This window comes from Rattus rattus, chromosome 14 (genome assembly GCF_011064425.1).
Source record: "Rattus rattus isolate New Zealand chromosome 14, Rrattus_CSIRO_v1, whole genome shotgun sequence".
In the NCBI taxonomy this organism is placed as follows: domain Eukaryota; kingdom Metazoa; phylum Chordata; class Mammalia; order Rodentia; family Muridae; genus Rattus; species Rattus rattus.
Window position 1 is genome coordinate 25042780 of NC_046167.1, and position 27054 is coordinate 25069833.

The 27054-nt window shown below is 37.5% G+C and overlaps 1 protein-coding gene across 1 annotated transcript in view; it reads right to left on the minus strand.

The window, feature by feature from the left end:
- The window catches only part of Ryr2 (ryanodine receptor 2), a 393422-nt gene that overhangs the window by 81693 nt on the left and 284675 nt on the right, over positions 1 to 27054 (minus strand). Inside the window, exons 68-76 of the mRNA XM_032885202.1 lie at positions 24528 to 24848; positions 22530 to 22770; positions 21376 to 21463; positions 19496 to 19588; positions 18227 to 18397; positions 17277 to 17336; positions 7359 to 7493; positions 4390 to 4502; positions 1626 to 1722 (exon numbers count right to left, since the gene is read on the minus strand). Of these exons, the coding sequence (XP_032741093.1) occupies positions 1626 to 1722; positions 4390 to 4502; positions 7359 to 7493; positions 17277 to 17336; positions 18227 to 18397; positions 19496 to 19588; positions 21376 to 21463; positions 22530 to 22770; positions 24528 to 24848 (1319 nt within the window). The remainder of the gene's footprint in view (positions 1 to 1625; positions 1723 to 4389; positions 4503 to 7358; positions 7494 to 17276; positions 17337 to 18226; positions 18398 to 19495; positions 19589 to 21375; positions 21464 to 22529; positions 22771 to 24527; positions 24849 to 27054) is intronic.

Here is a 27054-nt window from a genome sequence, read left to right on the forward strand (position 1 = left end):
CTGATGTAGAACAGAAGCATTTAATAATATTGATAAAAAAAAAGCTGGACAAAGATAGTCCACAGAATTTTAAAAGAAAACATTATTCTTATAAGCAGGATTGAAAACTAACAAAAAGAGTATTCTGAACAGAGGAAAGTTCAGCTTTAGAATGGGAAAAACATAATAAAGAATAAAATGTCACATGATGTGTGACAATTAAGTCCACACAGCAATATTTATCACATAAAATATTTTCTTGGCTAAAACAAAATGTGATAAAGAACACAAAATGGATTACTGACGGAAGTATGTGCATTTTTTCACTGTTAGTTACTTTTAAAACCATAAAATAGCATTGGATAAAATTTCACCATTGAGAAAATTAAGCATTTTTTCCTATGGAATTTACTGATCCTGATTTTACTGAATGATTTAATGGATTCTATGTTTCCAGAGATTTTTTTTTTTCCCATTTGGCCTGAATTTCTTTCTACATGAAAGGAGATTCTTACTGTGTTAAGAATCTCGATGTCATTGGTAGTTAAACTTTTACAAGATACCTAAATAGTCTGTGGTATAGCTTTGATAATGTAATGGGGCTAGGGCTAGAGCAGGGGCTCAGTTGATAGACTGTTTGGCTGGCCCGCACAAGGCCCTGGGGCAGATCCTGAGCCCAAGCACAGAATCCCAAAACTCATGAGAATGGAGGCACGAGAGTCAGGAGATCAAGGCTATCCTTGGCTACCTAGTGAGCTGGAAGCCAATCTGAGCAACATAAAAGCCTGCTTGAGAGAGGAGAGAAGGGCACTCAGGGTTAGGCTTTTAGACATTGCACTGCATTTGTTTACTATGGTTCCTGATAATTTGTAAACTAAAATTGACTTCAGATAGGAGATCTTCAACTTGGAGATCATAATGTCTCTGGTAATGCCACAGACATGTGTGGGACTTGGGCTCATAACTTCATCTAGAAACGTGGTTTAAAACAGTAGCTCAGCTTATAAAAGACATTGATGTTGCCCGGTCCTTCAGGGTGCAGCACCCACCTGTATACAGCCTCCCTCCTACCCTGTCGGATGGAAGCTCTGACTCCTGAGTACCAACTCCCTCCTCCTCTGTGCCCACACCACTAATGATAAACAAAACAAAAACAGAAAACAAACAAACAAACAAAAACACAAAACAATAAAAAAAAAAAAACCTCATTACCTGACCAGGCTGGAGAGACAGTTGTTCTAGGCTTATGGAATGAGATCGTTTTATTAGACAGAAATAATAAGGGAAAGAAACATGAGTGGAGGATAGACCACATTCAGTGTTACAGAAACCAAGAACACCGTGGTACACAGAGACCAATTGGTGCTTCTGGATCTGTGAGGAGTCACATGTAGATGTACAATCTTCTCAGGTGTCTATTTTGAAAACCAGCAATCATTTGTTAGTCTTCAAATTACTTGGTGTGAATGGTTTTTATTTTTAGATTTTATTTTGACTTTAAGTTGGAAAGGGCTTTGAGAGAGAGTTTAAGAGACTTATTTAGTGAATAAGACAATTTATACTTTTAAAGTTCTCTAAGACCAATGTGCAGTGTAATGATTTTCTTTCAGTCTTCTTCCATTTTATAATCCCATTAAAAAGCTTACCGCTAAATCTTCGATCAATTTATCCTCAAAGTAATGCTCTTCTGTTTCAATCCAAGACTTTTCATATCCCTGAAGAAAAAGATTGACAGCCCGATGCCTAAAAGATAAAATGTCAAACAAAGGGATTTTAAACATATGAACAAGAATTCTTTAGTACTTTATTACCAGATTATTTGTGAACTAAAATAAAAAATAAACTTTCTATTACAGATCCCTCTTTTCAAGGACAATTCCTTGTGACCAATAAAAGCAGTTTTCTCAGATCACATATTAACTTTGGGTTTAGTCTCAGCTCCACAATATCAATTAAGATTTCAATTTTCACAATTCTCATATTTGCAACAAGAATAATTGTGGCATTACAATATATCTCAGTCTTCTAAGAATTAAATCAAGATAAATAGCGGAAAGTGCATTAGACAGACCTTAGTTAAATAGTGGTTATTATTTCCTGGTGTGATTCTTGTTAAATAATATAAGTGCCAAAGGAAGAATTACCTAAATTCAAGGTAACTTCAAACACAGGTTCTGGCTATTCCAGAGTGGAATGTATTAAGTGAACTTTTTATAATTGTATGAATGAAGCTGAAATCGCGGAACATTGACTTTAAAAAGTATCTACCTGAAGTTGAAGAGGTAGCTCTGTGGTTAAGAGCACAACTGCTTTTCAAGAGAACCCAAGCTCAGTTCCCAGCAGCCATGGCAGTCCATCTGCTCATGATCACCTGCAACTCCAGCTCCAGGAAGTCTAATACATCCTTCTGGCCTCTCTGGCTACTGAATACATATGCAACCTCACCCCCACCCCTGTACACACACACACACACACACACACACACACACACACACACACACCACAAAAATAAAATGCATCTAAAAAAAGATGTTTGTCTATGAAGTAAAAAGTAAAAACAGTGAATACTAGAAGAGGCAATAAAGTTCATCATGATGCTTATGATGTAAGCATGAGTAAGATTTGAGTAAGAAATGAGTAAGATTTAAGAGAGAAAGGACAAGAGAATACTATGTGGATAACATATTAGAAGTAACAGAATGATACCATTGTGTGAAGGAAGCCTACATTTAATAACAGAAGTGTATTATGAAGGCATGAGGCATAATGGCTAGAGGGGTTTAAGAACCTTGAAAATAGGAGAGGAACTAGCAACACATTTGGAAACACTAAAAGTCACTGTAAATTCCAGCACACAAGAGAGGCAAGCCAAAAGATGTGCTCAGCTGTTTTTAGAACCTCAGAGTCATGCACACAACATTTAGACTTCTAAACAGACCACATATTCAGCCCTGAGGGAAATTCAGATTCACTGAGCTCAGTTCAGATGTTCCTGAAATGGTTTAAACGATGTCTTTGTAAAACAAATCCTTTCTCCAATATCTTACAAAGACACTGAATTGTAAGACACTGGATGCTGTCCAGGGTTAGGAAAATAGAATCTTAAATTTATGTTGGACCTTAAAGTGGAAATGAGAGAATTAAGCAACCTGAACACTGGACACAATGTAACAACCAGAAATTGTAACCTTGTGGTGCAAACATACAGAAGGAAAGAGCTGACTTACAAAGAGATCGGATCTTCCGAAAAGAGATACAGTTGATCTCAGCCCTGTTTCCAAGACATAATTGTGATGGTTTGAATGGAAAATGTCCCTCACAGTCGGGCATTTGGGTAATTGTCTCCAGTTGGTAGAACTGTTTGGGGAGGTATGGCCTTGTCAGAGGAATTGTACTATTGGAGTTGGGCTTTGAGAGTTTGAAGGCTCATACTATTTCCAATTTTCTCTCTGCCTTGCTCTTGCAGTGCAGGATGGGAGCTCCTGGTTTGTTATTTCATTGGCTTTGTCCATCACTTCCCCTTCACGAAGGACTCTTATAGGTCTGAAACCTTAAGCCCACATAAACTCTTTTGCCCATATGTTACCTTTGGTCCTGGTGTTTTATCACAATAATAGAAAATGAATCAACACAGTAGGGATACGGTTACTTGCGGAAAGTTAAGGGTAGCCAAGAGCACAGTGTCTTGGCAGAATACCCAGGAAGCCATAGCAAGTCACCAAGCCACACCTGGACACAGTAAGTTATATCTCTACTAACAAGTATATTGATGTCCTACTAAGAGAACAGTGATGAGTCTGCTGGGTTTGTTTATGTCATTCCTGTGGGTCAGGAGAATGTCTTCTTTTCTCTGTATGAGAAAAATTATACAAATAGCATCCGTGGCTAGCCTCTACTGTGATCAGCATACTGACAAGCACTCTGAACAGACTTGTTCATTAATCCGTCTTGGTACTCTATGGGGCCGGTCCTACCACAGTCCAGAGGGGGAAACAAAGTGAAGGGAGGTAATCAACCTCACAGTGCCATGCAACACAAAAGACGGAAGTTGAAATCTAAGCAATTGGACTTCAAAGAACGTTTCCAGTCACACTGAATGTCCTTCCCTATGGCGAGCAGATATTCTCCAACATATACCATTTTAAAATGACAGGACAAACCATGGTTCTCTAAATGAAGAAACAAAAACATTCAACAGAAGAAAGCTAACTGGTGAGTCTTAGGAGACTGATAACTCCCATTCTTCTCTGAGAGAGATTTTCATTACTGCCACCCTCCCCCATTATTTAGAGGAGAAAATTATTTTCTTTCAAACATTTAAAAGATACTAACCTTGGCAGATTGTACAAAGGGGCCATCCGGAAGCAGGCAACAACAGCTCTTTTTTTCAAACATTTAAAAGATACTAACCTTGGCAGATTGTACAAAGGGGCCATCCGGAAGCAGGCAACAACAGCTCTTTTTCTCTGCTTAGAGAGCAGTTTGTGCCACACGGCTTTCTTTGATCTCTGAGGGTGCTCCACCTGAGGAAGAAAGACACAAATAAACATACATTTACAGCCCTGATCTACCATCAGTGGTGAAGTATTAATCAGCCATTCTCTGAATTCATTTCAAAATACCTAACAATTAGTTTGGCTTGAGACTATGTCCTCAACATTATCCAAAGCTAAATTTGAGATGCTTTCAAATGGTACTTATTTTCCAAACAGCCTGTAGTTCCTAAGCCTTGTTATCTTTAAAAATCAAAGAGACAGAAAAAAAAGACATTCTACGTAAAGTCCTTATGCACCATTCTCAAAATTTTAAGTACTTTTTTAAAGTTCATGCATATGTGTGCATATCTGTGCATAGGTGCATGTACACACAGGTGAGCAGGCACGTGGAGGCTACCTTGGGTGTCATTCCTCAGTTACCATCCTGCTTGGTTTATTGAGACAAAGTCTCTCACCAGCTTGGTATTCACCACTTAGGACAGGTTGACCTGCCAGTGTGTCCCAGAGATCTGGCTATTCCTTCTTCTCCCAAATGCTGGAATTATAAGCACATACCCAGGTACAACTTTTTAAACGTAGGTTCTAGTGATCAAATTCGGATCCTTGTTTCCTTTTTCAGCACCCTCTCTTGGGTTTTGGTTTGGTTTTGCTTGGTTTGATTTTTTCTGTTTTGTTTTGTTTTGTTTTGTTTTGTTTTGTTTTGTTTTGTTTTCCTAAACAGAAATGTACTCACATATCCATCAAAATGACTCTTATTCGAAGTAGGATAACCACAAATAAAAATAGCATTAATGAAAAGCCTACTGCCCTTTAATAAAAAAAGATAACAAGGCTTTGTGAACTGAGTACTAAGAGTAAATAGAAGGATTTAATCTTACAGAAGTATTAAAGTTTATAGCTATTTTTGTTAGGTAAGATAAATGAGAATTTGAAAGTTACAAGAAATGATGCAAACAGGCTACTTATTTGAATAATGGTGCTTGAAATTCCAGGAGAAAACAAGGAGATTAATCATAAGTATTAGAAAGAAGATAAATTCATAGTATGGTTTGGTCAATTAATTAGTATTCTCTAGGCAATGGAGCACTATACTTCCCAGACTGAAAAATCGCCAGCCAGTATACTTAGATTTCTGGAAAAAATGAAAATGTTATGTTAGCCCAAAGTAAGCCAGATATATTATGCCTTGCAGTAAATGCTCAGAATATGAACACAATAATTCTTGAAGAAAACGCTAAGACTGACTGAGCCATTGCAGACTTTTTAACAGGACAATCTATCTAAATTGACAAGCACTTACTTCTCTGACCCTCTGTTCTCCATAAGATCAACTATAACTTAGTTAGTGTCTTGATGGGTAGATTAAGTGGAATATACTCTTATCGAAGGCAGTGTAGATTAAAACAGGATCAAGAGTCAAGTTGCTCAGCGAGATCCAATGCATCCCAATATAAAATTCCATGTTTGGGGTCTGAGACTTTAAAGGTAGCAGTTTTGATGAATGCATTGTGTTCTGCTGAGTACGCTGACCCATAGGTGTATATGAAGCTTTGAGCACCTAAGATACATTTGTGGAGCAGACAGAAAGGGATCCTACTGGGATCTAACATCAACATTTGGTAGAAAATTACCTAAGGAAAAATTTAGTTACTTGAAGAGGCCACTTTTAAGCATTTCCATATGTTATCTTACCAGCCACGGCAGGATTAGATATCCAAACAATATGTAGTTTAAATCAAAGTGACATGTTTATTAATGCATGATTATATATGCAAATGTAGATAAATGTTAGAGAAAATCAAAATGTATTTCTTACAGCACAGGTAGAAGGGTTCCTGGAATGGCACAGGAGATTTTATTATTTCAGATTCAATATTTATAAAGCATATCACTCTGATGTAATCTTGTTTTTTTTATTTTGAATATTTATTTCCTTCCCTAACCCTGTGTTGGAGTTACAGATACATTCCACCATATTCAACCTTTACCAGAGTGCTGGGGATTTGAACTCAGGCCCTCCTGCTTGCATAACAAGCACTTTACTTACTGAGTCCTCTCTCCAATCCTCTAATATTGCCTTGTTGACTAGATATCATGTTAAAAAGGAACATGTTTCTCTGTATTTAGAATAGTTTCATTTAATTTACCTAAACTTTATACGAGCAACTTTAGATACATGTATGCAGAGCAGAAAATTGTCTACAGGCATGTATTTTATAAGGGATTGCTTTTAATATAATATAAATACACTATGTAACCTTCTAATTGAGAGTGTCTCAAGAATTACTGCTTTGAAAATTCTTGAGTAGAGGGGACAAAATAGAGACTAAAACACACCAGAACTTGGTAGTGAAAACAGATGATTGGAAAATTACACAAAAATATCTTCCTCAGGTAGGGTTTCACTGTCCGTATATTACTCTTCTATAAATGTAAGTTGCTCTTTATCTCTGATAAAAATTGCTCAAAATTTCTCAGAAAACTAAATGTTAACCAAGAAAACACTTTAGATATTGAACCAGTGAAAGACAAAATATCTCAGGCATATTTTATGTGAAGCATTAAAAATGATATAAAATAAAACACTTGAAATATTGTACAACTCTGAGATTTTTAGAATTATGTTTAGAAGAAAATCTATTACTAACAATCTATAGGATTTTATAAAAGCTTGAAAAATATAATAAAATGAAGGCCTTGATCTCTCGAAGCATAGTATCTACAAATGTTTCTGATAATTATAATCTTGGAAATAACCAATTACATGCTCATTCTAATGAACACATATGTGGGGTTTGTGGAACCACAGTTAAAAATTAATATACATTTAAAATATTTTATGTATCTAAGGCAATTATGATTGGATTAACACAAAAATCAGACCTGTTCAAGGTGAAAAAGCACATTCGCTATATCCAGGACACGTTCCACTGTCCTCTCTGGGTCTGAGGTGTCTTCTGCCCTGTTTGGCAAGTCTTTGTATAGAGCCATCTGCCACCTGATTGCAGGGTCTTCCAGCTATGGGGAAGCAAACACAAGGTGGCAACTGAAGAGAGAAGGAATCTTACATGATCACTAACTGGGTCTACCTGGATCACTAAGCAAACACAGGTCAGTACTAAAACACCTACAGAAATACAGCTAAGTAGGAGAAGTCTAGGGAGCCACTAGACTCCATGACAGCTCTTGTAGTAAGATGGTACTACATTTCCAAAACTCGCTGAGTGGGTTTCAAACCTATATACAAATATACAAATGGGTAACTGGTGAGCAAATGGAAAGGTTAGCTTTGCTTGACTGTTATGATCCTTTCACTGTCCCTGTATATCTATGTTTTATGATGCACATCTTAAATACATCACTAAAATAAGCAAGCAAATGCTATGCAGAGGTCAGAAAAAAAAACAAATTTTTTTCATGAAATTATTACTATTGTTTATCATTTTATCCAGGGCTACTGGGAAGACATATAAGGAACTATGAGAACTATGAGATATGACCTATCTGATGGGTGATTTGGGAATATTTTCCTAGAGTAGTTAAGATGCAATTAGGAGGGAAATATGTGGTGGGCAACTGGGGCCAGAGGATGCTAGCCTTAGTGTGGTGGGAACCTGAAAACTTCATGCAATCACAGGAGCCCCTTGGGGTGGCTTGGGAAAGTCACTAATCAGCAGCACAGGGCCACGCGGCCTCACCCAAGACGTCTTGGAAACCCCAGGACTGTGTTTTTGACACCATGCTATGAAATGTCAACAAGAGTTCCAGACTTTTTTCTGTGACAGAAACTCACAGAAGTGAAACAGTGAGAATGGCTGTCTCTAGTAAAGAATCATAAAAACTGTCACCAGAAGAATCATAAAGGACACTTATCTATGTACCCCAAAATCTTCTTAGATGGTTGAGCTGAAATACTGAAGGAAAGAACAGCGTTGAAATTTCAAGATTTTGGCCAGAAGACCAGTAGGCTGCCTGCAGATGCTCTTTGCTCTTTCTGCTCCCCTGGCAGACCCAATCTTTCAGGTACATCCTTAGTAGCCCAGAAGAACACTAGCTGCAGCCTTCCTTCCCCCTTTCCCAAGCTTCATGTGGATCCTACAGGAGATCCTCTCCTAACTTCACAGCATCCTAGCCTTCAATACCAGCATGCATTCCCTATGAACATACCAGCTAGGAGGGCAATAAAACATGTGACATAGACACCATGCTCTCTTAAAGTCCAGAGAGAAAACAGAAACCAAGGAACACAATACACACCAGACAAAGGCAAACCCAGAAATCAGCCTTTAGAACTACAAAACCCCCAAACCAGATGCCTAGGTGCCAGTTTAAGAATCCAATCAGTAATGATATGTCTCTACCTGAGTACAGCTTTCCTACCACAACAGGCCCTGACAATTCCACATAGCTGAAACATAAGTAAAAGACCTTAAAACCAACTATATAAAGATGATAGAGGTCCTTAAAGAGGAAATGAACAAAGCCCTTATGAAAGACAGAAAAACATAACTGATTGGAGCAAATGTATAAATCCCTTAAAGAAAGTAAAAACAACAACAACAAAACAAAAACAAAAAACCCAAAAAACTAACTGTTGAAGGAAAGGGATAAAACTGTTAATGACCTGGAAATGAAAATAAAGCAATAAAGAAAGCACAAACTGAGGGGATCCTGAAAAATGAAAAATTTAAGAAATCAAACAGGAACTAGAGGGGCAAGCTTCATTGACAGAATATAAGAGATGGAAGGGAGAATCTAAGCCATTGAAAATATGATAGAAAAAATGAATACAACAGTCAAAGAAAATGTTAAATCTAAAAAATTCCTGACAAGAAATATCCAGGATATCTGGGACACCATGAAAAGACCAAACCTAAGAATAATAGGAATAGAGGAAGGAGAAGAATCCCAGCTCAAAGGGCCAGAAAATATTTTCAACAAAATCATAGAAGAAAATTATCCTAACCTAAAGAAGGAGATACCTATAAAGGTAAAAGATCACCAAACAGATCAAACCAGAAAAGAAAGTCCCCTCACCCCAAAATAACCAAAACACCAAACATACAGAATAACAACAACAAAAGAATATAAAAGTTGTAAGAGAAAAAACAAAGTAACAAAAAAAGGTAGATCTATTAGAATTATACCTGAATTCTTAGTGGAGGCTATAAAAGCCAGAATGGAGTAGAGAGGTATTTCTGACTCTAAAACACTACAGATGGCAGTCCAGACTACTATACTCAGCAAAACTTTCGATCACCATAGGTGGAGAAAATAAGATCCTCCATGTTAAAGTCAAATTTGAATAGGATATAACTGACAAACCCAGCTCTACAGAAAGTTCTAGGAAGAAATCTCTAACCCAAGTAGGTTTAACTACATCCATGAAAATACAAGAAATATAAATTTCACACCAGCAAAACCAAAAGAAGGGGAAAACACATACAAGCACATGCACATATACACACACAGGCACATATCACTACCACTACCACCACAACCACCACAAACAAAAACAACAAAACAACAAGAATCAACAATCTTTGATAATTAATAACTCTCAATTTAAATGTTCTCAATTCCCCCAATAAAAAGAAACAGACTATCAGAATGGATGCAAAACAGAATCCATCCTTCTGCTGCATCCAAGAAACATATTCAATTTCAAAGAAAGACATTACCTGAGGATAAAGGATTAAGAAAAGATTTGACAAGCAAACAGACCTAAGAAGCGAGCTGGTATAGCTATTTTAATATCTAACAAAATAGACTTCAAAACTAATAACAAAAGATAGAAAAGGACACTTCATACTCATCAAAGAAAAAAAATTTACCAAGATAACATTTAAATTCTTAACATCTATACCCAAACACAAGGGTACCCACTAAAAGAAACACTAATACACTTTAAATTACATATTGACCCTCACACACTGATGGTGGGAGACTTCAATACCTGACTCTCACTCATGGACAGGCCATCCAGACAAACACTAAACAGAGAAATACAGGAGCTAACAGACATTATAAGCAAAATAGACCTAACATATATTTATGGAGCATTAAAAAAAGAATATACCTTTTAGTCTGCACCTCATAGAACATTCTCCAGAACTGACCACATACTTGCCCACAAAGCAAATCTCGACAGATAAAAGAAACCTGAAATAACAGCCTGCATCCTATCACACTACCAGGGATTAAAGTTGGGCATCAACAATAGAAACCACAGAAAGCTTGCAAACGCATGAAAACTGAACTACTCATACTGAATGAAACACTAGACCAAGGCAGAAATAAAGTAAGAAATTAAGGACTTTCTAGAATTCAATGAAAATGAATATACAGCATATCCAAACTTATGGAATACAATGAAAGCAGTTCTAAGAGGAAGGTTCATAGCACTAAACTCCTATATTAAAAAAAAAGGAAAGATCTCACACTACATACCTGAAAGCTCTAGAACAAAAGGAAGTAAGCATAGCCAAGAGGAGTAGACTGCAAGAAATAATCAAACCTAGGGCTAAAATCAACAAAAGAGGACATACAAAGAATCTATGAAACAAAGAGTTGGTTCTTTGAGAAAATCAACAAGGTACATAAATCCTTATCCAAACTAGCTAAAAGATAAAGAGAAAATATCCAAATTAACAAAATCAGAAAGGAAAAGGGGGACATAACAACAGACACCAAGGAAATCCAGAGAATAATGATAATCTTTAAAACCGTCTACCCCACCAAGTTGAAAAAACCTAAACAAGATAATTTTCTCTATAATGTGCCACTTACTAAAGTTGAATCAAGAGCAGACAAACAGTCCAAATAGACCTATAATCCCTAGTGAAATAGAAGTAGACATGAAAAGTCTCCCAATCAAAAAACTCTAGGGCCAGACAGTTTAACACAGAATTCTACCAGACATTCAAAGAAGAGTTGATGCCAATACTCATCAAATTATTTTGGAAAACAGGAAAATATAAGCCCTTGCTGGGAAGGCATGGCTAGAAGCAAACAAGTAGTTGGAAGAGTAATGGAAAAGAAAGAGAGGCAAGGAGCTTGGGAGCTTGAAGAGAGGCAGGGCTGGAGACTGGATGGAGACAAACACCCTAGTATGAGAAACACCTTGATCAGCCACCAGAGGCCATGGTGCTGTCTAGGCCCTGGATGCAATTCTGGGTCCGCAGTCCTGCTGCAGCTGGGATTTGTGTTAATGTCCATGGCACACAGTACCACCAAAGATTATAAGGTTATCTGTCATCTGTACTGTAGCTGGAAACCATGTTGATATCCTAGAGGTGCACTGAGATGGCTCTGCCTTCCAATGGCCACCATATTATGGCACCAACAATATCATGGACATGGGAGAGCTGGCAGGCTAACCAACTCAATCAACACCCAGGCCCAGATCCAGGCTTTTAAGTGAGTCCACCCCAATATCTTCCCCATCTATGAGCTGTTGGAGCATGTGAAGGGGCCAGTTGTATGGATCCATCACCACAGGATCCCCAGTACTCAGGGCAATAGATGTATATCCAAGAGTATCTTTAAGGGTCTAGTACTGATGGTATAGCAGAAGTCAGAGGCCTTGAAGTGGCCTAAGGATCCATTGCAACGAACACTGGCTAACAAAGCTGTTTGGACAAACTGTGTGACACACTGAAACTTCCTGTGGCACTCCAAGGAATGGAGATGTGGGGAAGATGGGGAAGGTAGTGAAGAGAGAGGAGTAGGCCGTTGACCAGGGGAGTTGACAGGAGGATCTTTGTTGTTGTTTTATTCTTCTTTCTTTTTTTTTTTCGAATTTTTTTATTTTTATTATTATTAACTTGAGTATTTCTTATATACATTTCGAAAGTGTTATTCCCTTTCCGGTTTCCGGGCAAACATCCCCTCCCCTCTCCCTTTATTCTTCTTTCTATTTCTTTTCTTTTCTCTTCTTTTCTAATTTTTATTTTTTATTTACTTTTGAAGGAAAGCTACAAGAGTGAAGGATAGATACCAAAGGACTGAAAGGTAAATGGGGTTGGGGTGAAGGATGTAAAATTCCCAAAGATTCATTTAAAAATATGTTTAAAATTTATTCCAGAAAATAGAAATAGAAAGAACATTGCCCAATTCATTTTCTTAGGCCACAGTTACCCTGATATGCAAACCATATAAAGACTCAAAAAGGAAAGAGAATTATAAACTAATTTCTCTTATGATTCAGATGCAAAAATAATAAAATATTTACAAGTTGAATCCAAGAATACATCAAAAAGATCATCCACCATGATCAAGTAGGCTTCATTCCGAAGAGGCAGGATGGTTCAATATACAAAAATCAGTAAATGTAATTTACCATATAAACAAACTTAAAGAAAGAAAAACACATTATCATCACATTGGATGTAGGAAAAGCCTTTGACAAATCTAACACCCATTCATGATAAAAGTCCTAGAGAGATCAGGGATACAATGAACATATTTAAATATAATAAAGGCAGTTTATAGGAAATCTACAGCTAACATCAAATTAAACAGAGAGAATCTCAAAGCAATTCCACTAAAATCAGGAACAAGTCAAGGTTCCCCACTCTTTCCCTATCTATTCAACACAATATCTGAAGTTCTAGCCAGAGCAATAAGGCAACTAAAGGAGATCAAAGGGATACAAACTGGAAAAGAAGTCAAGGTAGTCAAAAAAACTAAGTCTTTGCAGATGATATGATAATACACAAAAGTTACACAAAAAGTTCTACCAGGGAACTCCTATAGATGATACATACCTTCAGCTGAGTGGCTGGATACAAAATTAACTAAAAAAAACCAGCAACCTTCCTATACAACTAACAAATGGACTAAGAAAGAAGTAATGGAAACATTTTCACAATAGCCTGTAATAATTTCAACTATCTTGGGATAACTCTAACCAAGAAAATAAAAGACCTGTATGATAAAAATAACAAGTCTTTGAAGAAAAAAGTTGAGATATCAAAAGATCTCCCATGTTCATGTATTAGTAGGACTAACTGGCCACCCTACCAATAGCAATCTACAGATTTAATGCCATCCACATAAAAACTGTAACACATTTCTTTACAGACCTCAAAAGAACAATTCTCAACTTCGTATGAGAAAACAAAACATGTAGGATAGCTAAAACAATCCTGAAGGATAAAGGAATTGCTGAGTATCACCATCCCTGATTTCAAGTTGTGATACAGAGCTACAGTAATAAACACTGCATGGTATTAGCATAAAAGCAGACATGGTGATCAATGGAACCGAATTTAAGACCCAAACATAAATCCATACACCTATGGACACCTGACTTTTTTATAATGAAACCAGAAATACACACTGGAAAATAGCATCAACAAATAGTGCTGTTCGAACTAGCTATCTGCATGTAGAAGAAAGCAAATAGATCAATGCTTATCAGCCTACACAAAACTCAAGTCCAAGTGGATCAAAGACCTCAACATAAAACTGAACCTGATAGAAGAGAAAGTAAGGAATAGCCTTGAACACATTATACAGGAGACAACTTCCTGAATAGAACATCAATAGTGCAAGCACTGAGATCAACAATCAATAAATGGTACCTTATGATGCCGAAAAGCTTTTGTAAGGCAAAGTACACTGTCAGCCAAAGTGTCAACTAAAGTGACACTCAACAGAATGGAAAAATGATTTTACCAACTTCACATCTAACTGAGGTTCAATATTCAAAATACACAAAGAACTCAAGCTGGATATCAACAAACCAAGTAAGCCAATTTAAAAATGGGGTAGAGATCTAAACAGAGAATTCTCAACAGAGTTGTCAAATGACAGGGAAACATTTTTAAAATGTTCAACATTCTAAGCCACTGGGGAAATGCAAATCAAAACTACTGAGATTCCACCTTATACTTGTCAAATGACTAAGATCAATAGCACAAACGATAGTTCATACTAGTGAGGAGAACGCTCCCCCATTGCTGGTGGGAATGAAAATTTGCACAACCACTACGAAATCAATACGGAGGCTCCTCAGAAAATTGGGATTAGTGGATGGAGGGCAGGGGGAAGCTGGGAGCTGGGAAGAACAGAGGGAGGGAAAACTGTGGCCGGGATGTACTGTACAAGAAGAATTTAATTTCAAAAAAGAGAAATGAAGAGAAGATGGAAGGAATGAGGGAGAGAAAGCAAAACAAAAAGATGCAATTAAGGCTTCAGGCTGAAGGGGAGACAAATGAAGGAATAAGATAACAAGTTTGCATTTGCTTCTTGCCTGCTCACACACTGACTGTTGAAAGATTCATTTGTGTATTTTTATACATATTGAAATGGGTCCACAACTGATTCTAGATTTACGGAGTTTACAACACAGCGAATTCTCACTGGAATAAAGATTATTGAAGAATATGAACCAACGTGGCACATAACTTTCATACTCACCCAAAAGAAATCTCAATACTGTTTTATTTCAAGAATGAAATTTTAAAATAAGCTCTTTGTTTTATTTTTATTCTTTTATATTTTTTGGATGTGTGTCTATGTGTACATATGTGCACATGAATTCATGTGCCCATGCAGTCCAGAAGAGGGCATCAGATTTCCTGGAGCTACTCTGATGTGAGTGCTAGGAACCAAACCCATTCAAAAGGACCATAAGTGTTCTTAACAGCTGAGCCAGCTCTCCTGCTGAAAAATCTGTTTATGACTCTTTTTCTGTCCTCATGCTTTAAAGAAAGGCTATAAAAACCATAAATCTGGATAGATATAAGTATCTGAGTGGGAGCATCTTTCATTTCAAAGAAATAAAATATAAGAGTCATGCCATTAAAAATACACAAAACAATTTCCATTTCTTTCTTCTCTACTTTAGAATTTCCACTAACAAACAAAACTGCATATTATGAAACAGAAATGAACAGGGATCATCTGAAACTTCCAATCCCTTAAAAAGGCACAGCTCCAAATGCCAGAAATCACTTTGGGGTGGAGATAAACTCAGGGACAGAGCTTCATATACAGATGACTTCTAAAAACTGTCCTTTGCTCAAAATAGAATGCTTTCCTCAATGATATTTTCATCAAAGGACCATGTGCCTCATTTTTGTCTATAAATTCAATAAACAGGTATTTTTGATAAAGCAGAATCTTTATATTCTCTCTCACACAATGACTCCACAAGGCTTCTTCCTCTATCTAGCATTCCTAGAGTGTGGACATGAGGCTGGAATGAGGCTGCTTCATTGTTGGGCCCAGGTGTCCATCTGGACTGTAAGAAGAGGAGCTCCAGTATAGAGAAAGGTGAGAGATAGGCCCTACATGGGCAGTCCTTACCTTAGATGACTCAATAGCACTCTTTCTTCAGAGCCTGTGTAGGTGAAGCTTTGGATGGAGTAAGGAATGGACAGAGCATTGAACCTTGGGAGAGTGTTATCATGGCTGTGTGGCTAGCCTTCTCGAACAAGGATTTGATGGGGGAGCCGCACTGTCTAGGTGGTTGCTGTAAGCTCCCGGGGGAGTATCCAGGATCTCAAAGACTGAAGACTATATGACTACTTCCTGTCATGAACACAGACCCTGAAGTAGTTCTACAAGGGTTGTCTATGTTGGGAGAGCCCAGGAGCCCAAAGTCAGGGTTTATAACATCATCTAACATCTGTGTCTATAAAAACATTCATGTCTCTCACTGCATGAGAGCTTACAGTATAAAGTCTTGGCCTGAGTTCAGCTGCAGGAGGGTTATGATAATTACAAAAGACATGCACAGTTTTCTTTTCTCTCTGAAAAAGAAACTCATTAGGAATCAATCTCCTTCTCTGGGGGATTTATTACTAAGATATGCATGAGTTCACATGGATGATCATAGAAAATTTGCTTTAAAGACTGATAAAATAGCAAAAGTGTGTTTTACCTACATCACATCTCCCAGAAATGCAGTCTATGGGATGGAATATTTTAATACACTGAAAGACTCGGTGATTTTTTAAAGAACATCCTTTATACCTTCATCTCATTTTAATGAATTAGACAGAATCCTCAGAAGGATCACTGACTACAGTAGAACCTAAAAGTAGGTTACATAATGGTTAGATCTCTTTTGTTTGCTGGGTTTTTGCTTTTGGAGATAGGGCCTTACTATGTAGCCCAGGCTAGCTACAAATTCACAATCTTTGCATCTCGAAGTCTTCAGTGTAAGAATTACAGGCATGCACCACCTATCATGCCCAGCAACAATAAGACTTCTCACATGATATATCTTATAAATAAATAAGTGATTTATTCACTGCCATTAATAGAAACTCAAAGTAAGAGCAAATACTTCCTGGACTACCAAAACAACAAACAAAACAAAAAAAAGTTTTAACAATTCCTTCAACTACTGCTGGAAAACATAGTTTCTACTCGCATTTATCTTCAAATTGATTTTCCTTTCCTTAGATCAACTCATTTTTCTTACATAGCAATTCTTTCCTCATAGCAATTCTCAGTACCTCAAATGTACAAACTTTTAATCTGAACACTAAAGGAAAATTTTCAACTTCTTATAGAACTTTGTTTCCAGGCCACCCAAACCATGAAAAGCAATTATAAAATGTATATGTAGTATTTATTCAATCTATGACATATTATCTTCCAAGTTTATAATGTATGATCCTCTGCCTTTAAGGACACACCATTTATTACCACTGATGGTGCTAATCTGAAGTCTTTTCAAGTAAAATAATGGCCAATCAAGATAACTTTATTTGCTAGTGTGAGACTGTTAGTGATATTATTCTGAAAATGTTAAATGTGATTTGGAAAAAAAAACTGGCTTACCTTGCCTTGCAAGTGTATATTACTGCGGATTACATCACGTACTTCCTCCTCAGTGTCTTTCTGTCAAGAAATACATGTTACTAAAAGACGTCTCATAATCAGTGCATCAACTGCCACAGTCAAAGAACAAATCAAATTCTCTATTAAACAGTGTACCCCTGGCAAGTGTGTTTATCAAATGCATGCTAGAAATTTGAAGCATTCTCAGCTCCTTTTTAATCCTGTGTGTGTGTGTGTGTGTGTGTGTCTCCCTGGAGATCAGAATAAGGTGTCAGATACTCTAGAGAGCCAAACTCAGTTCTTTCTGAGAGTTGTACATAATCTGAAATCTTGAGCCACATTTCTACTCCTCAGAAAATATTTTCTACACTGAAATCACCTCAAACAAGGGTGCCATCCATCTACTTGAACTACTCAGTAAGAATGCCAAGGGTCAACAGAATGACCAAATTTGTGAATGTGCAAAAACGTGTAAGGCACAATTTTTGAAAGTTTGCATAGTCATCTGAAATTATGCAAAACAGAACCAAAGAAATAACTCTAGAAAAATTAAATCCCAATGCCTGTAAAGGACCAGAAAACTAATACCTCATCTAGCCACCATGGGCACAATACATTTTGCTTTTAATGTTGAAAAATCACCTTTCAAAAATTTGATGAGAGCTCTCATAGCAGATTTTATGAAGGAGTGCATGTGCAATCCACTCCCCTCCACCCTGTGGCCTATTTATAAGTCTTATGTTTGCTTCCAGAACATGCCTTGGAGATGATTACCATCAATTAGGATAAAAACACCTTAAACATAATAGGCAGTCATTGATTTAAGGCCTAGGGTCTACAAAAAAACTACTTACTAAAAATGTAACTGTAAATGAAATAGTTATTCAAAGGATGCAGTGCCAAGTCTGCAGGTCTGATGACTACCACCCTTGGGTGACCAGGAGACTCACCAAGCTAAATCGGTTTTTGGCCAGAGCAATGAGCTCTTGGTCCCCAGGGGCACAGATGTTCAGTCCAATGGGAAGTAATCGCTTCAAAGCTGCCACAATCAAAGACGTCTGCATAGAATACCGGTCTCCTTTCCGCTTCATTTTCTTCCTCTCTTGATCGGAAATGGCTGCCTGTGGAACAAAGATGAGCACTGGGTTGCCACCCACATTTCTTTCATTCAGATCTATGATCTTCTCTGACAGAATCATGGTCCCACTGTCCTTTGTTCTTCAATCCCTCTCTTTAGGAGTCCTAACCATTCTGAAAAGGTTATCTTTCCTTCCCACCATTTTTCTTTTTTTACTTTTAGTTTTTATTCTTCCTACATTTTTACCATTAACTATTCCCACATAGTTGTTAGATAGAAAGACACATCATAATATTAGGGAGGGATTCCATATAGTAATTTCATATATAATACACTTTCTAATTCTCAATGCTTAAAAGAATTTACATATAGTAACCTTATTTTTGCTGGGATAAATGCTTTGCAATATACATGCATGCACAGGATATGTTTTATATATTCATACACTTGGATCATTTATAAACTATGTGGTTTATAAATAACTATTACAAAATTTTTTTAATGTGTGTAGCATTTGTGCCTGCATGTGGATATGTTGGGGCACATTTGTGTTTCAGTACCCACAGAGACCAAAAGAGGGCATTGAATCACAAGGACTGTAGTTACATGTGGTTGTGAGCCACCATGTGGATGCTGGGACTTGAACCTGGGTTCTTCACAAGAGCAGCCAGTGTACTTAAGTGCTGAGCCATCTCCCCAGCCCCAGTCATTGATTCATTATAAAGGACTGGTGTACTAAGTCCGAATATTGCAGTATATCATTCCATATACCGTCATGTTCCATCAAATCCATAAATTTCTGGACATTAGAAGCAAGAATTTTATATTCTACAGATATGTACTTATTGTGTGGATCACATTTTTTATACATACCACCTTTTAAGAAATTATTTTTAGTAAGTTTAGTAACTAGGAATCTGTAAGAAATTTATCCTTCATAGGTCAGTTTTATCTCTCAGTATTTACTGTACCTCATTCAAACTAATCCTAGAAACTATGCAAACAGCACAAATGCTTTTACATCAGTAAGCAATGCTATCAAACCAGCCCAAATGCCATTATGAACACTCGAAGCTTTAAAAACCCTCTAAAAAAGGTCAACTCATAAAGGAACACTGAGACAGACGGGAAGGCTTGATACCTTGGACATCTTAGACTTTGTGTCGGTGATGAGGAAGGACATGTTGTTGATTTCATTCTGCACCACAAAGTTCTGTTCCTCTCTTTTGAAATTCTGAGGTTGACAAGGAAATTTCAGTTAAAACCACTTGGAGAAAATACAGTCTGAGATACACAGGAGTCCAGAGCGTCATCGGGGTCGATTCTGGTTTGGTGTATGACTTACACAGGGACAGCTAGGTTAGGGATAACTGTTTCAAGAACAATATATAAGGGTGATCGACTTTTTCCAATGTTGGGGATCTTCAGGGCTTTTCCATACAAGGCAAGTGCTCTACCATGGAGTACACCCCAGCCTTCTTACTTCTTATTAGAAGAAAAATTCTCATTAAATTGCCAAGATTGGCCTTAAATTTACTCTGCAGCTCAAGCAGACCATCAATTTGTAAACATCCTTCCTTCACTTTTTTGGGAGCTGGGATGACAGACCCATGTCACCAGGCCCATCCTGAATAGGTATGTTTTAAAGACAAGGCTTGAAATGTTCATGTCATAAAATCATGCATTGCCAAATGACAGAATGACCACTCCAGTCCAGGGTAGCTGGGTAGTGGCATATATTGTTTCAAGGGATAAACAGTCTTTCCAGAACACACAACTTTGAAACAACTTTCTACTTCCTATTCTGATAGGTATTTCATCTAATTCTAAAAAAAAAGAAAAAATGCCATAACATTATTTTAAGTACTTTTAATTTAGAAACAGAATGCTAAAATCAATTCATCTGAAACCTTGGAGAATATATCAATATATATAAATAAATTTGATATATATGTATATATTTATCAGGGCATGAGAGATGTCTCAGCCATTAAAAGCTAGGTTTATAACCAAAAAGATATATATCAATATTCCTACTATTGAAAGAACCATTAAATGAGCCTGCTGATTATAATAGATCCCTAATTCCAAAATACTCTTTAAAACAAAAGTTTCATTGATGTTTAATGATTGCTGAGTGGAATATATATGTCAATTTTCTAGCAGTTTTCAACATGTTTAAACATCTAGTCCTTGATTCCTTCCATTTGTCCCCTTGGCAAGTGAAAATTGTGTTATATATGGGAAAGAAAGAAAGGACTGTTGATCCATCTCTGATTTTGGCAGGTAAAAATAGATTGATTCATCCCAGAATATACATTTTCCTCAAAATTACCACCAAAGAAGCCAAGTCTCATTAAAATGTGCTGCACAAAATAAGGAATCATTCATCAGGCATGGTGATACATGCTGATGGTCCCACAGAATTGAGAAAATTACAAGTTTGAGGTCAGGCTAACTCCAAGGCTAGTTTAAGCTATAAAGTGAAGACTTTTCTCAAAATACCAAGGGCTGAGGCCCACATCAGGGCATCTCTCTATGCCAGCATGTTCAAACCCCAAAACAAACAAAAAAAAGAAGTACTTCATTTGATTTAGAGGAACACAAACAACCTAAAGAAAAACTCCTCAGGTGCCACAGATATCAAACATTAATATCGATATTTAAAAGTCATTTTAAACCAGGCATATCCTAAAGGATCCCAGAACATGGAGGTGAAGCAGCCTGGGCCATATGATACACTGTCTAAAAGAGGTGGGATATAAATAAATATCTCAATGTTTATACAATACAATAAAAATTGTATCTTTTAAAGATAAATTACAGATGGAGCTTAAAAAAGGCTCCATTTCCCTAAAGTCCCCAGAGTGATCTTCCCCCTGTCCCAAACTGTCAAAGGAATTCTAAGAGACAAACTTAAATGGTATTTAGACATTGACTGCAGAGACCAGACAACTGGTCTACCTTTCCAAAGCCCTCATCACACATCGAACGATAGATAATTTGCATTCTCATACTTACGTGGGATTTGGACCAGTAAATGAAGACTTCAGCTACCATTCGAAATAGCTCCTCTGCTTCTGGGTTGGGTTCCTTCAGCCACTTTGCCCTGGAACATGTGATAAACAGGTTCTCAGTTAAAGTTAATCAAGTGAAACAACACCTCACCCCCCAAAAAATCCTTTCTACCAAAGTCTGTTTTTAATTTTCTTCCTTCCTCCCTACCTATCTTCTTTCCTTCCTTCCTTCCTTCCTTCCTTCCTTCCTTCTTTCTTTTTTTCTTCTTGAGACAGGGTCTCTGGCTAGCCTGGAATTTTCTATGTAGGCTGAACTTGAACTCACAGAGATTTGCTGACTTCTCCCTCTCTCAGGTGCTAGGATTAAAAATGTGTGCTCCTCATCATCAGTGCTGTGCATTCAGAGGACACTTTCTCGGCATGATTATGAGCAGAGATTTGCTATTTACAATACAAAACTTAAAAGTGGGAGGTGGATTGGACAGGGGGTTATGTCTGGGAAACTGGGGAAGGGAATAACATTTGAAATGTAAATTTAAAAATCCAATAAAAAAATAAATAAATAAAAATGTGTGCTCCTATGCTCAACCTGCTAAAGCCATGTTTGCTGACCACAGAATTCATAATGGTTTCATGGTATCACTGGAACATTTAAAAATTTGTAAACATTGTAACTGTCCAACAGCTTTTAAAGAGAAAGAAAATTAAAGGTTTAGTTTTATCTTGAAAAATAGTTGCTTATAATCCACACCCACAATTTTTGTATATGCTGTATATGTATATGTTTTGTATATGTATACATATTATTTGTATAATGTACACATACACACACATATATATACATATATATAAAACAATTTAAATGCATTTCTTTCTATATAATCTGCAGATTATACTCTAGTCTCTGCTATAGAAACTGGAATAATATAACAATAGATATGTTACTTGCAAAGCATGAAAGGCTCCAGCAAACAATATCATCCAGTTGTAAGCTGAAGATGCCCAATGAGAATTAATGTATGTATTAATATTTTGTTATGTTATAACCATGGGCAAGCTCATGGCTCAGGAGTCACAGAACTATGTGGTCTAAATGAACAGATGAGCGGAGCAGATCATGAAGGACTTGGGGGGGTGAGTCACTTTTACACATTGTACCTGTTATAGTCCACAAATCGGATCAAGAGTGGGTAGAAGGCATAGAGATCCCTGGCCAATGTGGTAAACTCATCTAGAATGAGCAGCTCCGCTTCGGACATGTCCCCTCTGGCTTCGGCTTTCAGGTGGTCTTCCTCGGACACTACCATGGCAGCCTTTTTCTTTAGTTTCTCCATCAAGGGTAAGAAATGAGTTTTCAAGAGCTGAGGTTTCACCTTGTTGATGATAGGCTGTGAAAATACTGTTTGGAAACAGACATTAATGTTCTACTGTGAAAACACCCATTGAAATTAGGATGAATTGCTGGAATGGTCAAATGGGAGTGAGATTCCTACCTTTTTTCTTTCAGAGCTTCCTTATGGACAAAGCCCATGTCCCTGCCATTTTTCTAGCCAGTAACCTAATTGCATAATTGATGCTTAAACATGATTACTGAACTTAATTCAGTGTGCTTATTTTTTAACAAAAGATTGATGATTTAGAATAAAAGTTTGAAAAGACTTAGACTATTAAATTTAGTATTATCATACAAAGCCCAACAATGGAAAGGAGTCTTCTAGCTCTTTCACTTTTAGAACACTGTAATATTACCATGTGAGACCTAAGGTCCCCTCAGTTTATCCCATCATCATCTCCTGGAAGGGTTAGATTATACATAACATTGTGGTCAGCATTCAGTAATAGGTCTAGATTTACACAAGCAATTTTTAAGATGGATTTTTATATTACATTTATATAATATGCATATATCTATAAATATATACATACATACATTGGGTCATGTATATGTGAGAGAAGTTAAAAAATCAATCATTAAGACACTAGTATTATGTTTTTAGTTTTAATCAACAGACACACCCATTAATTCAGACTACACACAGATTATTCTGCATTCCTTTAACATTTTTGCTTTTGGTTTCTATATTTAACATGAATATTTCCCAAGATACAAAACATAGCTGAAACCCGAATGCTTGGAGAAAATGTAATATTTTTGTAAGAGGACATACGGAAAGTAATTACCCAGGCTGCTCTAGCTGTTGGGGACTTAGGCAGCTTCCAGAATTTTAATTTAAATCTTATAATAATAAACTGAACTGTACATGCTTTACTTCATCTTCCATTCCTGAGCCCATTGTCATCAGAGAGTAATATGAAGGCATGTTGTTTCAAAATCCAGCTTTACTTTTGTCTCTGTCTACATAATCATTATTGATGTTACTATTCATTATTCTTATGATTGATAGTCTTATATAGAAATAAACAATTTAGAAAACTGAAATTATTAACTGCGTAATGAGTATCTATAATTGTCAATTTGATATAACCTAGAATCATTTGGGGGAGAGTCTCAATGAGAATTATCTATATTGGGTTGACTGGTGAGCACACATGTGGGGGGTTGTCTTATTTATGGTAACTGATGTGGAAGACTCAGACCCCTGTGGGTTACTCCATTACCTATGCAGGAAGTCTTAAACTATGGAAAAGTGGAGAAATTGAGCTGAGTAAAAGCAAGCAAGCGAGCATGCATCATTTATCTATTTTTGGACTTGATGGATTTGACAGGACTAGCCACGTTAGGCTCCTGCCACAATGATATCCTTGCAGTGATGTGCTCTAACCTGGCACGTCTAAGCTATAACAAACTCTTCCTTTCAAAAATGGCTTTGGGGGGTTGGGGATTTAGCTCAGCGGTAGAGCGCTTGCCTAGCAAGCGCAAGGCCCTGGGTTCGGTCCCCAGCTCTGAAAAAAAAAAAAAAAAAAAAGGAAAAAAAATGGCTTTGGGTCAGAATATTTTATCAGGGCAGCAAAAATGAGACTAGGGCAGTTAGCAAATGTCTGATCTTATCCATATCTTTTAAAATAGCATAACAGTACTAAGCAGTGGTAATTCTGAGCACAGAAGAAATCACTGAAGATTACTATAGGAAATTTGTAAATATTTAAAATCTTTGCTGGAAATAAGTGATACGGTGCGTTCTTTCCAGTCCTTACCAGCTAAGCGCTTCATCCAGGCCCCTTCATCAATCCCCAGGTTGTTGTAGATGATCTTGAGAATGTTGCCCAGCAGTGTGTTCATGTGCTCTGAGTTGAGCGCTGTGCAGCACATCTCAGCCCTCTCTGGATGGTTCTCAGGACCGTGCTCCCACCACCTTGACATGTAGCTGCATAACATGGGCAGTACCACCTCCATCATGTGTGGCATCTGAGTGTAACGGATTCCTGACTCTGCCAGCTCTATGATCTCAGTCATGAGCTTCTCCAGGGATGGTATATTTGGGCAGACATCCTCCACATTTGCGGGTAAACTGAGAGCTAAAGAAACACAGATAAAAATGGCGTGTGTTCAGTGTAAGAACAGGTACCCTGTGGCAGATTTGGCTTCCTCAAACAGACACCATATTTCACGTTGGGCTTCAAAACTCCAATCTGTCTGTCCTTCTCCTGACACCTTCTTCCTTTTATCATGGCTGGCTGCCATTTAAAAGTTCTTTCCGAAGGCCACTGTACTGACTAGTTTTGTGTGTCAACTTGACACAAGCTGGAATTACCACAGAAAAAGGAGCCTCAGTTGTGGACAGGCTTTCATGAGATCCAGCTGTAAGGCATTTTCTCAATTAGTGATTAAGAGGGGATGACCTGGTCCATTGTGGGTGGTGCCGTTCCTGGACCAGTGGCCTTGGGTTCTATAAGAAAGCAAACTGAGCAAGCCAGGGAAAGCAAGCCAGTAAGCAGCACCCTCCATGGCCTCGGCATCAGCTCCTGCTTCCTGCCGTGCTTGAGTTTCAGCCCTGACTTCCTTTGGTGATGAACAACAATGTGGAAGTGTAATCTGAATAAATCCTTTCCTCCCCAACTTACTTCTTGATCATGATGTTTGTGCAGGAATAGAAACCCTGACTAAGACCTGCCCACGATCCTACCATGCCTCTGCTCTAGCAGGCTCTTTGACAGCTATTCTGCCTACTTTGCAACAAATAAGATTAGGCATTCTCTTTGTCCTGCTTCTTGGACTCACCATTTTCAAGAGATCTCTGTGTATCCCTATTCACCGCTACTCCCTCCTTATCCTCGCTGTCTTCAGTCCCTGTAACTTTCTACTCATTACAGCAGTGTCCTTAACTCACTTCTTTCTCATCGCCCAATTAGATGTTGGCTTCTTTGAGGATCTATTTTTAGCCCCCTCTCTTCCTCTGCCTATATATTTATCTTGACAACTACATATACTACTGCTGGCTTCTGTTTGGCTATTACAAACCTTCTATGTTCTACTTATTCGTATTTTGGTGTCTAATCCTGGATTTTTTTTTCAGGGTCCACCAAGACACAAGAGGTATAAACTTTTGACTTAATCTCCAACAGAGTTACTCAAGCAAGATGTTATACAATCAATCACCATGGCTAAAGGCTGACAAACCTTCTTTGAGATGATTCTCCCTCCAGGAAATCTCACAACCACTGCATTGCCTATCTTTGCAGTGGGCGCTGCTTAGTCACTGCTTCCCAGGACTCAACACAGCTGAGCTGTGTGTTTACCTCCTCTACTGCTGTCCAGTGGATCTCACCGATGCACCAGTCCCTCTCTGTAGCTGGTAAATGAACCTTCTTTGCTACTGGTGTCAGTTCCCATTCTTGCTTCCCTCCTCTGGCTTCCCAGCCTTGCTTCATTGTCTGCTCACTTCTTGCGGGAGCTATCTCCAGTCAACATTTTCCCTAATGAATCAAAACTTCTGACTTCCCAATTTCAAGACTCATCCTGAATTATCTGTGTTGAGTCTTCCCAGGGGCTCTAGAATATCATTACTTTCTAGTACCCAGTAGCCTTTATTCTGAATTCTATTGTCCATGTCTATCAGTCTCTGTCTCTGTCTTTCTCTATCTGTCTGTGTCTGTCTGTCTGTCTGTCTGTCTGTCTGTCTCTCTCTCTCTCTCTCTCTCTCTCTCTCTCTCTCTCTTCCCCCCTACTCCTACCTCTCTCCCTCTCCCTCATTCTCTCTCCTACAGGTAAGAAAGATTCAAATCTTAGTCATTTTTATATCTTATCTCCCCTATTCACCTGAAATAGTTGATTAAAAGATAAATGACATCATGAAATTTAATTCCTGTTGCTATGCAAATGAGGTGATATAGAAACCTGATCAGGTATGTAATAATCAGGTAATAAATCTACTTTCTTCTTGACTTGTGTCAATAGACTAGTGATTCACAAAACCTTAATAAGATGACTCTGTGTATTATTACACAGGAAAATCAACAGATTGAACGTAACCATTTTTCGCTATTTACAAACATATAGAAACTCTGTAAAAACAATACTATTGATACTATTGCACATTCAATACCTTTGCCTTTGCTTTCATTTATTCATGAGGTAAAAGTGACAAAGTAGCCAAATTAAACAATAATTATTCAGGTCACTAAAATTCCTTATTTGGTAAGATTCACTAAAAAATAAGACAAAAAGCCAACAGTGTAACTAGGTCACAGAGAAGCAATTTCACAGGTAAAGGGGTATGTATTC